The sequence below is a fragment of the Octopus bimaculoides genome, chromosome 8, assembly GCF_046866305.1.
Source record: "Octopus bimaculoides isolate indiv1 chromosome 8, ASM4686630v1, whole genome shotgun sequence".
Classification (NCBI taxonomy): Eukaryota; Metazoa; Mollusca; class Cephalopoda; order Octopoda; family Octopodidae; genus Octopus; species Octopus bimaculoides.
Genome location: NC_142935.1, coordinates 30483900 through 30499256, shown reverse-complemented (window position 1 = coordinate 30499256; position 15357 = coordinate 30483900). Strand labels below are relative to the sequence as shown.

General features: G+C 36.1%; 1 protein-coding gene across 1 annotated transcript in view; it reads right to left on the bottom strand.

The window, feature by feature from the left end:
• Window positions 1-15357, bottom strand: part of LOC106875959 (visual pigment-like receptor peropsin) — a 228559-nt gene that overhangs the window by 13520 nt on the left and 199682 nt on the right. Inside the window, exon 4 of the mRNA XM_052970019.2 lies at window positions 6800-6896. Coding sequence (XP_052825979.1) covers window positions 6800-6896 — 97 coding nt within the window. The remainder of the gene's footprint in view (window positions 1-6799; window positions 6897-15357) is intronic.

Sequence of the window (15357 nt, the reverse complement as noted above, 5' to 3'; positions counted from 1 at the left end):
TCTATAAAGATCCCTGAGAATTTTACAGATATATTCGCTGGAACCTAAGTTTAGAATATAACTTCGCAAAAATATTCTGAAAATTCCAAAAACTTAAATAGCTATGAGGGGTTACATGGCGTACGTAAAGCAAAATTCCACCAATATTTCATTTGTTTTAAGGTGGCGAGCTGGCAGAAACGTTAGCACACCGGACGAAACGCTTAGCGGCATTTCGTCTGCCGTTAGGTTCTGAGTTCAAATTCCACCGAGGTCGACTTTGCCTTTCCTCCTTTCGGGGTCGATAAATTAAGTACCAGTTACGCACTGGGGTCGATGTAATCGACTTAATCCCTTTGTCTGTCCTTGTTTGTCCCCTCTGTGTGTAGCCCCTTATGGGCAGTAAAGAAATAAGAAACGTTAGCACGCCGGACGAAATGCTTAGCGGTATTTCGTCTGTCTTTACGTTCTGAGTTCGAATTCCGCCGAGGGTGACTTTGCCTTTCATCCTTTCGGGGTCGATAAATTAAGTACCAGTTACGTAATAGGGTCGATCTAATCGACTGGCCCCCTCCCCCCAAATTTCGGACCTTGTGCCTAGAGTAGAAAATAATATTTCATTTGTTTATAGTTGACAACGCGTGCTGTCTCTCACAAAATGACAGCTTCCAAATACTGACTGGATAAAAATGATTCAAATTTAAACCTCTGTAACTTTTTAAAAACATTTTTTTCTCCCGAAATTTAGCTTGGAAAATTACATCAGTACACCAAATTTTAGAATTTTCGCTAAATTTTGAAATTTCCTCATGTGCAGCCAAACTGAAAAGATCCCCTTTTTTAAATATAATTCTTTCCTTCGAACACTCATACGTCGAAATCGGCTTACATCTTTTAATCATTTCATTATATTTAAACCCCAACACTTTATGGCTGTCTTTGTGTTATCCCCCCTCACCCTTCGCCCTTATGGCAGATAAATGAAATCTTTATTATTATTATTACTATTCATTAAGGCCAATTATGAAAAAGCTAAGAGAGTCAAGGCTGGAACGCCTTTGATCATTGGGCTGCTTGATGAGGGTTAACTTTGTGCTAAGGAAAACCAACAACTGCCACAACAACAGCAACAAATATAACCTACAAGAGAAATGCATTTCAAACAAATATTAAAAAGCAGCAATCAAACGGATTGAATCGTTAACGTCATTTAATCTCTTTCTAAATTTCTTGTAAATCCGACATGTTTTTTGCTTATGACATAAATCGATAATATTAAAATGAAAACCATAACAAGGAAACACTTGACAGTCCCATTAACAAACGTCGTCCATGATTGAATCAAACCGTGCCGCTGCAGTTTGTCGCTTTATACTACCGCTGCTGCTGCTACACGCCGCCACCCTTCTCCCCGCTGCTTTTGCTGCCCCAAACCGCCTTCGTAACCCCTTCTAACAATTCAATCCTTATCTTATACAACGTTCAGCTAACAACAGTAATAATGATAGCGACACAACTAATACGAAGATCACCAACAACCAAATGGTACAGATCAAAGTAATGTCTTCGGTTGCCAGTAATAGCTTTGGTAGTCTTGGTGATGGCAGTGATGGTGGTGTTAATGGTGCCTGGAATTGCGGTGGCAGGGCGGCGGCGGTGAAGGTGGTGGTGGTGGTGGTGGTGGTGGTGGTGGTGGTGGTGATGGTGGTTGGTGGTAGTGTTGGTAGTGGTGGTGGTTGGTGGTGGTGGTGGTGGCGGTGGTGTTGGTGGTGAAGCACTGGAACATAAAGCACTGGAAAAAACGTGGCTATGTAATTTGTCTAGCGCGGTGACGATTCTACTAGCTTGCCGCCAAATACAGCTACATTAGCGCTATCAAGAGGAACTTTCGTAAAACATTATTATTATTATTATTATTATTAACTCTATTAAAAATAACGTAGTTCAAAAAAACCAATGCTGCTATGTAATGTAAAAAAAGTTTGTCTCCAATTTAGTAAAAAGTAAATATGGTTATTCAAATATTATAAATATAATTTCCTTTTCCGAAAAGAAAGTGTGCTTTGTACAAGTTATAAATTTACTTGCAACGCACAGCTTTAAAAACACAAATAGCATACGTACACCGCACTCATGACAACTATATCCCTGGAAGATGTATATATATATATATATATATATATATATATATATATATATATATATATATATATATATATATATATATATATATATATATATATATATATATATATATATATATATATATATATATATATATATATATATATATATATATATATATATATATAAAACTGTCGAGTATATATCAAAGCCAGTGGTTGCGATATAAAATAACAGTTTGTGATGTAACTGTATAACATATCCTTTACTGCAGCAAATGCTTACAAATTATTATCTTCCCATGTGATACTGTCGCTGCAAGCGTTGTCTTTAAGGCACCCAGTTGGAAATATTTCCTTTAATAACGGTAGCTACATCTCTTCAAATAAGTAAATACGATGTTTCTGATGTGTCTATAAAACGTTTATTTTCGTTGTTCATAAGTAAACTTTCGGTATCGGGTTTTAGGTTCGATATTCTGTAGAATTTTAAGAGATGTATTTTTTTTAATAACTAAGGAAATTTAATAAGTCTAAAAGTTTGAAAAGGTTTAAATGCAGATTAAAACGAACGCAGGTAGAGCCGTGTAGTTCGGCAAAAGTAGCTGACAGAATAAGTACCAGACTTTAAAGAAAATTAGTTAAATAGGCGTAGGAGTGGCTGTGTGGTAAGTAGCTTGCTTACCAACCACATGGTTCCGGGTTCAGTCCCACTGCGTGGCACCTTGAGCAAGTGTCTTCTACTATAGCCTCGGGTCGACCAAAGCCTTGTGAGTGGATTTGGTAGACGGAAACTGAAAGAAGCCTGTCGCATATATGTATATATATGTGTGTGTGCACGTGTGTTTGTGTGTGTGTGCGCGTGTGTGTGTGTATGTTTGTGTGTCTGTGTTTGTCCCCCCCCCCGCCAACATCGCTTGACAACCGATGCTGGTGTGCTTATGTCCCCGTAACTTAGCGGGTCGGCAAAAGAGACCGATAGAATAAGTACTAGGCTTCCAAAGAATAAGTCCTGGGGTCGATTTGCTCGACTAAAGGCGGTGCTCCAGCATGGTCCACAGTCAAATGATTGAAACAAGCAAAAGAGTAAAAGAGTAAATACGGAAGTTAATTTGTTCGACTAAATCCCTCAAGGCTGTGCATCAGCATGGTCGCGTTCCAATGATTGAAACAAGCAAAAGGTAAAGAGATATTAAGCAACCCAAACTTCAAGTAAAACCTAGAAAAGTTGAAATGTTCCAGCTATAATAGAAAGAAAATTGAATTTTCAGTCAACTTTGTCCAGTGGTTCTCAACGATTTTTTGCCTATGGGCCCCTTGATTCCAATTTTGCTGTACTGGTTCCTCATAGCTATTCGATGTATATAGAAACAAATCCTACTGTATTTTTTCTATTAATTATTATCAGAAATTGTATAAAAAAATAATATATTTTGTGCATTGTAGAAGTATAAAGAATTTATTGCAGATAAACTAAGCAAGACGCCGGTCCGTTGCAGGGTTCATCGCCAGTAATTTTGAGGAGACACCGATGTTTGACCGGTGCTTCATTTTATCGACACCGAAAGGATGAAAGGCAAAGATGATCTCGGCGGAACTCGGAACGTAATAGCTGAGGAAATACTGCGAGGATGTTAAAGCCTAAACAATTACTCTAAAATAAATATAATGGATGTATTATGATATCAACCGAACATCAGTTTTATTTATTTTTAATACACTATAACTGATACACATTCATTGTACTAACGATTCTGCCAGGCCATCGAATCCAATGACATTTTCTTTTTCTTTCAACTATAGGCACAAGACCTGAAATTTTAGGTGAAATGGTTCGTCAACTACACTGACCTTTGTACTTGCCTGGTACTTTATTTTATCGATTCCGAAATGATGAAATGCAAAATTGCCATCGATGGGATCTGAACTCAGAACTTAAAGAGCCGGAAGATATGCCGTTAAGCATTTCGTCAGACGAGCTAATGATTCTGCCAGGTTGTCGCATACACTGACATTTTTTTTTTCTTTCAACTAAAAGCACAAGATCTGAAATTTTAGGGGAGATGGCTTGTCAACTACATTGATACTAGTATTATATTGATACTTTACCGTTTCGACCTCGAAGGGATGAAATGCAAAGTTGCTATTGGCAGGGTTTGAGCGAAGAACTTAAAGGACCGGAAGACGTTTAGCATTTTCTCTCGAAGATCTAACAACTTTGCCATTTCGCCACCTCAAATGACGAAAGGTGTTATATATTTCCTCAGAACAGCCAAACGAATACCTTGCAATGCTGTCGAATTCATTTTCTATCGAAATACGAATGGTTCGTCTACAACAGCAAATACTAATGCATAAAATATACAGATGCAACTGTGTTGTAGTATGTTATGAAGTGTCACTTCTATTATCTTGAACTGGTCGTTAGCAAGCCTGCGCATTAAGATAGATATTGGAACATTCAAATAGCCATATAAACATGTTGGGTTCTCCACAGGGAAAGAATCAAAACGGCAACACTTTTATATATCCAGCTAAACTATAGAAAAGAAACGGTGAATAAAATACTTTATAAAATCTTCTGTTTGAGCCAAAAGAAATAAACGTACATATATAAATACATATATATACATACAGACACATACATTACTACATGCATACACACGCACATACATACGTACATACATACATGTATACACACACACGTACATTGCTACATACATACACACATGCATAGGTACCTACATACATGCATACATACATACAAATAAACATGCATGCATACATTCATAAATACATATATACATACATACAAGCATACAAACAAACGCAAACATACATACAAACATACATATCCATATTTACATACATACAAATAAACATGCATACATACATTCATACATATATATACATGCATATATACATACACATACATACACACAAACACTCATACATTCATATATACATTCATACATATATACATTCGTACATATATACATAGACAGACATACATACAGGCAGGCAGACAGACAGATAGGCAGACAGACACACAGACACACAGCTCAACAACATATTTCAACCATTTAAGAACGGCCTAAAGCTTTTACGTCCGCTTTTTAGTTCATGATTTTCTCTGGTTTAATAGTCGTTTCTATAATGAAAAGTCAAAACCTTACCCCATACTTGTGCTTCACAAATGTAACAGTTGAATGTATTAAGTAATACATACTTAAAAATCCTGATGAGATGAGTGGTTGGGATTTTCTTTTAAAACTACACTGGCTTAATATAACCTCTGTGTATATGATCTAGCATATTAATTGATATATATATAAGATGGTTATTGAAACGATTGTATCTAATTAATAAGTGCGCCCCGGCAATTCTATTCCTTTATTTTATACACTGGGTTTTCAGTTGTTGCGCAGTATTTCGGATTTAATGGATTGTTGTTGTTTTTTCTTCTATACTTCCGGTTTAGTTTGGAGTTCGCATGGAGTGTTGATTGAGGTATTCACCTGGATTTTCTGAATCGCCTCGTTATGTATGTATTCTTTTACTTGTTGCAGTCATTAGACTGCGGCAACGCTGGAGCACCGCCTTGATGAATTTTAGTCGAACGAATCGACCGCACTACGTATTTTGAAGCCTGGTACTTATTCTATCGGTCACTCTTGCCGAACCGCTTATTTACAGGGACGTAAATATATCAACACCGGTTGCCAATCGGTGGTAGGGGACAAAAACAGACATTCACACACACACACACACATCTGTATGTATATATATATATATATATATATATATATATATATATATATATATATATATGAGATGGGCTTCTTTCAGTTTCCGTCTACCAAGGCAGCGAGCTGGCAGAATCGTTAGTATGCCAGGCAAAATGCTGAGCGGCATTTCGTCCGTCTTTTCGTTCTGAGTTCAAATTCCGCCGAGGTCGATTTTGCTTTTCGTTCTTTTAGGGTCGATAACATAAGTACCGACTGAGTACTGGAGTCGATATAATCGACTTACCCCGCCCCTCAAATTGCTGGACATCTGCCAAAATTTGACAGCAATATAATTAAGATTATTCAATACGCTTCGTAGAGTAAACAGCAAATTTGTTATAATACACAAGATAAATACTTTTAATTTTCTACGATAGTTTTACGCTAAAGCGACCATTGTTTAAATTATTGAAATTCAGTTGAATATACATATATATACATGCTTCGAAAACCCCACACTTTTACATAGAGCTTATAAATTCACCTTTATAGCAATAAATGATTTTATGGGTATATACCTAAGTTACATGGACAAGCTGAGATTTTCAGTGAAAGAAATCAACTATTTAAAAGGCATATAACTCTGTAAGTGGAACAGTAAAAGTATGCGAGATCTTTTCAAGTTCTAAATTTAGTATTCTTTTAGTTGTCTACATTACAACGATGGAGTTTTGTGTTTTCGTTAAAAATCAGCTCCTTCCTTATAAAAAGACATCAAATATTTAAAAATGGAAAAGGTCATACACGCACACATATACACATACGTGATCCACATGCGCGTGTGCAGACACATGCGCGTAGACACCCACACACGTATACATATATATATGTATTTTTGTAAGCCTATACTGTTGCAATGTGCAATTCAATTCCCGGTCTAATCAGGTAAAAATAAGATAGAGTTTATACCTGCCCCATCCAAACAGTGGAAAGAACGCCCATACGGCAGCACTGATCCATACACAGAGAGCAATTAAGTGATAGTGAAAGTGTTTCAAGTGGCAGTCTGAAAGAAAGGAAAAATAAATATAAGATATGGCGCACAAGCAATGGCGCACACAGCACCCACATGTATATATACATATATATACATATACAAAGACAGTGAGAGAAAGCGAGAGCGAGAAAACAAATAGTGAAGGATATCAATCCGGGCAAAATACTTCATTAGTTCTCTGTTGGCACAGCAAGATAACAATATTACTCAGATTAGTAAAGAGCTCCTGGTAATCTGTTGGTAGGGTTCAAGATTATGGTTCATCGCAATTCTATATTGTTAATCTGTAGGACTCCAGACAAACTGATTCTTACAAGTATTGATATAGAAGAAACAAGTTAAAAACAATGGTAATTCAATTTGCCTCAATTGATCAATAGATCAATATATATATATATATATATATATATATATATATATATATATATGGATGTATGTATGTATGTATGTATATACACACACGCACATACAAGCACGCGCACACACGCACACACACACACACACACACACACAGACACACACACACACACACACAGGGAGAGATGCCTTGGGCATGTTCTTCAGGTCACAGTTACCTCCCAACATAATGGTCACACGTTCTTTTGAGACCTTGTAGCCTGGAATAGTTTTCTCCTCCTTGGAAAAGAATGAACGGTCTGGCAATTTTTCTGAGAAATACTGCTATTTTTCAGCGTGGTGGTATCTCTTAGATACCCTATATTATAATTTTATATATATATATATATATATATACACGTATATATTCAGTTTATTCTAAGATTTCTTGCCAATAGAGAAAGAGCTGGTTTCCAACTTAGATCCAAGGCTCCTTCATTGGAATTTCAACATCAACAACAGGGTATGTATGTATGTATGTATGTATGTATGTATGTATGTACCTGTATATTCTCTTATTCTATTAATCTATTATCAATTTCAGCCAGAGGCTTTGTTAATGCTTAGAATAGTTGTAGTCCTTTGAATCCTAAGCCATTGCGGTACTGTGTTCTTTCACTGAACGAAGAGAGCAGGATCTTTGTAACGACACAGTGCTGTCCTGTCCCGGTGATTGGTACAGCATTCATTCCCAAACGTTGGTTGGTAGATCTTCGAAGATCATCCATATATTTCACTGCATACCTTTCACGTCTCCTCTGCAGAGAATAGAGCTTTAGCTTTCACAGACACACGCAGATAAATACGTTCACAAACATGTATATGCATACACGCATGTGAATATATGCAATAACACAGCACACGCACATCGTGCAGGAATATAAGGTCACAGAAAAAGTCATATTTCATTACAATACATAAATAGCAGTTAAAACATTTAAATGAACATTATATTAAGACCTTTGTGCTTTTTAACCTGACAATATATTACTTCTGTAAAATAACAACATAATTTATAGAAGAGCATTAATCGTGTATGAAAGAAAGTTAACCATTTATTCACTATTTTTTAGGAAACAAGTGAAACAATGGAACAATTGGAAACGTTGAATCAATAAATTATTGAAAATTTCCTATGATTATTTTCTGTAAATCAAAACTTTTTTTCTTAAATTCACGCACGCATATATCTCTGCGCGTGTATATATATATATATATATTCGTGTGTATGTGTGCCTGTGTATGTATGTACCTCTGTATATATATATATATATATATAAACAAATAGTAAATGAGTATATGCATATATACGTACAGGTATGTGCATACCGACATCCACCTGTATGTATAGGTGCATATCTGGGTACAGGACATTGCAAACAAACCGTAGACGAGAAAACACACAAGCCACATAGAGAACATTCTTCTTCATCAGCTACCCACGTTTTAACACCGGCGTTTCGAAGAGCTGGGCAGGACGCATCGTTAAAACGGCTCTTCCCATGGACCGCAAATTAAATTTGTATACACAAATTAAATCTTGCCATGGAGGAATGTAGTGACGGACAAAAAACAAGACAGGAAAACAGAAAAGGCTTTACGGCCAGACGAGAAAAATTATGTGTGTATGAACGCTGTGAGGCACGAACTTGAAAGTAGGGACGAAGTAGTTCGCGTGTTTGCTCGGCGATAGCCAAGGAAGAAAAGGATTATTGACCGGAAGCATGTTACCATGCCGGTGTAAGGGGAAGAGAGAGAGTGGTAGAGGGAGAAACAAAGGGAGGAAGTAGAAGAATAGGTGAGCAACGACAGGAAAAGAGAAAGAGAGGAAGTACGTGGGGGAAAAAAGAGATACGTAGTAGTAACAGAGGAAGAACGAGAGGGGTAAAGCGAGATACGTAGTAGTAAAGAGGAAGAACGAGAGGGGGAAAAAAAGATAGAGGAAGAGAAAGAGAAAGAGATAGAGTAGCGTCGGAAAATATAAAGTTACGATAACTACTTATATATATAGCCGACTAAGCTGGAATAGTCAGCTTGTCACCGTTTATTATTTGCAATTTTTTAATTTTACAATTGTACAATATTGAAATAAACTAGTTCTTTCATGCGTTAAACAATCATGAGGTTTATGTAATCATACTTCTGTTCCACAATTGACAGCTATATATATATACATATATATATGTGTGTGTGTGTGTGTGTGTGTGTGTGTGTGTGTGTGTGTGTGTGTGTGTGTGTGTGTGTGTGTGTGTATGTATATATGTATATATATGTAAAGGTATGAGAGGTATTGGTATGCAGAAGACTCAAGGTGGTAGGTAAGGCTATGTAAGTGCTATGGAAGGACCGTAGTTAGACCGTCGGTTTGATAATGATACGAGTGAGGAGTCTAATTCAGGTCTTGTGTGAGCATGTACATGTTAACTAAAATGAGACAACAAAAGTCAAGGCTGTGTGAAATTTTCAGGATATTTACAAAGAGAAATTTGTGAATGGATTTGGTAAACGGTAACTGAATGAAGCCTGTGGTAAATATGTGTGTGTGTGTGTGTACGTGTGTGCACCTGTGTTTGTGTGTGTGTGTGTGTGTGTGTGTGTGTGTGTGTGTGTGCCTTTGTGTCTGTATTTGTCGACCGCCTGACAACCTGTGTTGGTGTGTTTACGTCCCCGTAACTTAGTTGTTCATCAAAAGAGACTAATAGAATAACTACACGGCTTTAAAAAAAATAAATCCTAGCGGCTGATTTGTTCGACTAAAACCCATCAGAGCGGTGCTCCGGCATGGTCGCAGTCAAATGACTGAAACAATTAAAAGAATAGAAGAATACATAATACATATATATATATATATATATATATATATATATATATATATATATAATCATAAATATACAGGGATTAGCAATTGAGTTGCTTCTCCAACATACTGAAAATTTAGAAATAGCAGTCAAAGAACTACTGATTCTAAACTACAGATTTTTCTCTAAACGGATGGCGATCCGTTTAGAGAAAAATTAGTAGTTTAGAATCAGTAGTTCTTTGACTGCTATTTCTAAATTTTCAGTATGTTGGAGAAGCAACTCAATTGCTAATCCCTGTATATTTATGATGATAAATGGTTTTACCGATAAAGGTTTTTTCATACTGAACTACTTGGCAAAATTGTTAATTATTAATTCTATTACTAATTGACGATTCCCTGCCCTTATTCCTGTATATATATATATATATATATATCGGTATTTATTCATGATACCATCCACATTTCGTTAGAGTATGCTTTAATGCGTCTATATAACTATATATCTTGTTAAGTATTCTAGTCTTTCTCTCTATTCATATCTATTAAAAGATATTTTCCGATAATTATTAACCGCGTCATTAAACTTAGAATAAGGATGTTAGCATTCAACGCAAATTATTTTATATTCAATTAAATGATTATAGAGAAAATAATCAAGCTTTTCAAAACATTATAGTTTTTATATCAAACGTATTTGTATCTTTCTGCCGTAGATATAATATTTCCTTTTATTAATAATTTTAACATGAAAGTTCCTCAAGGAATATCGTTAAAAAGTAATACGAAATTTTGTAAATTGGATGTTTTCGACTATTTGTCTTTAATAACTGGTTGTAAATAAAATAACACATTCACGACTAGAATGGAAAACGATATCTCGAATTACAATGCTTAAAAGGTATGAAATGTATTAATAAGCTCGTTATCTGTGGGTGCAATACATATGTATTTAGGCGTGTATTTATAAATTGTGACAATATTTGGTGGACAAATGATGAGGGGAAAGAGAATGTTTGCGTTTGCATGATTTTTCGCCTTCTTTTTCTCTAAATCTTTTGACGTCACTCTCTGTCACCTTTTTCATTGCACACAAACATATATACACACAACACATACAAACATGCACACATACGTACATATACACACCTACACACGTTATATGTGTGTGTGTGTGTGTGTGTGTGTGTGTGTGTGTATTTATATATATGTATGTATGTATATACATATGTCATACATGTGAAGGCGCATAGCTCAGTGGTTAGAGCGCAGAGCTTACGATCGTGGGGTTGTGAGTTCGATTCCCGGACTGGGCTGGGTGTTGTGTTCTTGAGCAAGACACTTTATTTCATGTTGTTCCAGTTCACTCAGCTGTAGAAATGAGCTGCGACGTCACAGGTGCCAAGCCTTTGCCTTTCCTTTGGATAACATCAGTGGCGTAGAGAGGGGGGCTGGTATGCATGGGCGGCTGCTGATATTCCATAAAAACAACCCTAGGTTGTGTGTTCGCCGGTGAGACGACTTATCGCCCAGACTTGTACCCCAGAGGGGAACCTCTTAGGTGCTCATATGGTCATTCGTGACAGACGGAGTCGTATATATATATATATATATATATATATATATATATATATATATACATGCATATATATATATATATATATATATCTATATATATATATATATATATATATACATATATATATATACATATATATATATACATATATATATATATACATATATATATATATACATATATATATATATATATATATATATATATATATATATATATATATATATATATATATGCAGGTATGTATGTATATATATGTAGACATGCTTGTAAATATATACACTATGATACCATATATACATAATCGTTGTGTGTATTTCTAAGTAATCGTGTGTATATGTGTGGGTGTTTGAATGTGCGTCGGGGTGTGTATGTATGAGTAAGGCTTACTTACCTGTTATGCATGGAACTTATTGAATTTTGTTAAAACTTGGGATTACCATTTCAGTTTAAAGATGGTTAAAATTTATCACGTTCTCTTCTAAACACATTCATAAGCTATCGTCCAGATTATCGTTAACAACAGATAATTGGCATGAACCAGCTGCTGCTCTTCAGTTGCTGTATTATATTTTAACTTTTATGAATATATTTTAGTTTAAATAAATTTTGTTATTGGAGAGATTCGAGAAGTATAATCTTCACGAACAGTGTCGATATCGACAAGATATCTACAGAGTACACGGTAACGTGGCTTTCTGCTTCTGTCTTCTTTAGTATATAAATAGGTCCATGGTTTTGTATCTTCCAGAACACAAGAAAAATTCTTTATATTATATATTTTTTTAATACTATTGCTTGATCTCACTTTTAGGTGCTGTCTTTGATGCAGTTATATTTGGTTTTTAAGTGCATAATGCTGTTAATTTTGGCATTATTTCAGGCAAATATTTTTTTTCTAATTGGTTTCGAATAATTTTATTTTGTTCGCGTTAGATTATTGTTTTTTTTTTTTTGTCACTCTAAGAGTTCTATATTCATATTTTGTTTAACGGAAGTACAAAGGCGTCATTGGTTCAGTTATTGATACGATATTGGACCACTTTCAATGATCTGCGATGCAGATAATCCTACGCTCCAACCCACGTCTAAAGAACTCCTCAACAGGAGTGAAATCAAGTTATCACCATCATACCATGTGTTAAGGTTTGAATGCATGTCATTTCTTTGTAAAATGTCCGTAACTAAGTTCAAAATGCGGTGAGTTAGCGGAATTGTTAGTGCGTCGCACAAAATACTTAGCGGTATTTTTTCCGACGCTTGACGCCCTGAGTTCAAATCCTGCCGAGGCCAATTTTACCTTTCATTCTTTTGAGGACCGATAAAATAAAGTACTTGCTAAGTATTGGAGTTGAGGTAATCGACCTGTCTCCCCTCATCCCACCCCTCAAGATAGCTGGCTTTGAACTCTGCAGCTCACCGGCGTCCCGTTCATGGAAGAACGTCATGGAAACCAGATGACCGGTTTTATCAATCCAAAGACTGAAGAAAGAAAGAAAAACTAAGATCTTACTGCAAAAAACCATATGGGAACTATGCAATTCTCATAACATGTGAACGAGTTGTTTTTACTTTTGATGTTGGTGTTGCTGGTGTTGGTGGTGGTGGTGGTTGTGGTGGTGGTAGTGATGGTGTTGGTGTTGCTGGTCATGATGGTAGTCTTGCGTGTTTCTGTGATTGTTATTGAAAACCATGTCCGTCCTGATTGAGAACACTAAAATGTTCTAATGTGTGACTGTCGCAATCTTTGTTTTCTGACACACTATACAACAGTACTAATGTAGCCCCATAAAAATCGTTGCTGAGGCGAACTGCTCCCCTCCCACCGTCAATCCTTTTCCTAGCCTTGCTACTTGTACTATTCCCTGTTTCTTGCGATCTTAAAAATTTTTTAACGGTTTGATGTTACATATGGAAAATCTAACTATTATTTCTAGTATGCTGAACGACCGTATACTACTAAATAATAGATAAAGCATACGTTTAGTAAGTTTTATATTAATTAAATCACGTCTCAAATCGGCGGCCATCATTTATTCACATGTCTTAGTTCGTCTTTGAAGTGAAATGTAAAAAAAGGTGTTCTTATGAGAAAAACTTTTACGGATATCAAATGTAACAGGATAATGACCGCTTTTTAGGTCTAAAAAACAAATGCTTTATTTTATTCGATACGCACAGGAAGATCATAAGGCATAACATGATGCAGAGAGAGCTAAAGTTTCATCATATTGCTCTCTAATTTATCAAAGACATCAAAGAGTACGAAATGTGCCCCTCTTGAGATTTTTGCTGCGTGTATTTTATGTTTGTATATGAATTTGTATTTTTTATGAGGCCTTATATTTCTGCGTGCTTTCCTTTGTGAATGACCGTGCTTGTAGATTTTATTTTTTGTTTGTTTGTTTTGCGCATGTATGTGTGTGTGTGTGAGAGAGAGAGAGAGAGAGAGAGAGAGAGAGAGAGAGCTTTTTGTGGTTATCAATATCAATGCACATGTTCATGTACAGTAAGAGGAATATGTTAGATTTAGAGAGAGTATGTATCAGATATTTATGCGTGTGGTGTGAATGCGCGTTTAAGAAATTCACTTTGCTACTGAGCGGCTTCGATTTCATTTCTGCTGCGCGACAGCCTGGGCAGTCTTTTGTTATAGTCCTGGGCTGACCAATGCTTTGTGAGTCAATTTGGTTGATGGAAAGTGTATGGAAGCACGTCGTATATATATATATATATATACCTGTAAAAATATGTAACACTTATTCAGTAGCCATGATAAAACTCCGAGTTTCTGATGCCCGAGCGGTGTTCCGTACGGTCTTCTCTTCAGTACGGAACACCGCCCGGGCATCGGAAACTCGGAGTTTTATCATGGCTACTGAATAAGTGTCACATATTTTTACAGATACATTCCTCTATTTGCATAATATCGAGGTCTCTTTCTTTCTTTTGTTGCAACTCCTGCCAAATATATATATATATATATATATATATATATATATATATATATATATATACAAAGAATATATATACATGTATACACACATATATGTACATACTTACATCTACATGTGTATATACATGCATATCAGGGTACAGGACGTTAGAACAATAAACTACAGACAACGGAACGAACACATAGGAAAACGGAAAGCCCCTTGGAATATCCCTTCATCAGCTGTCTCTATTCTATCCAGACACAAATAGTAAATAAGTATATGCATATATACGTACAGGTATGTGCATACCGACATCCACCTGTATGTATAGGTGCATATCTGGGTACAGGACATTGCAAACAAAACGTAGACGAGAAAACACACAAGCCACATAGAGAACATTCTACTTCATCAGCTACCGACGTTTTAACACCGGCGTTTCGAAGAGTTTGGGCAGGACACATCGTTAAAACGGCTCATCCCATGGACCGCAGATTAAATTTGTATACGCAAATTAAATCTTGCCATGGAGGAATGTAGTGGCGCACAAAAAACAAGACAGGAAAACAAACAGAAAAGGCTTTACGGCCAGACGAGAAAAATTATGTGTGTATGAACGCTGTGAGGCACGAACTTGAAAGTAGGGACGAAGTGAGTTCGCGTGTTTGCTCGGCGATAGCCAAGGAAGAAAAGGATTATTGACCGGAAGCATGTGACCATGCCGGTGTAAGGGGAAGAGAGAGTGTGGTAGAGGGA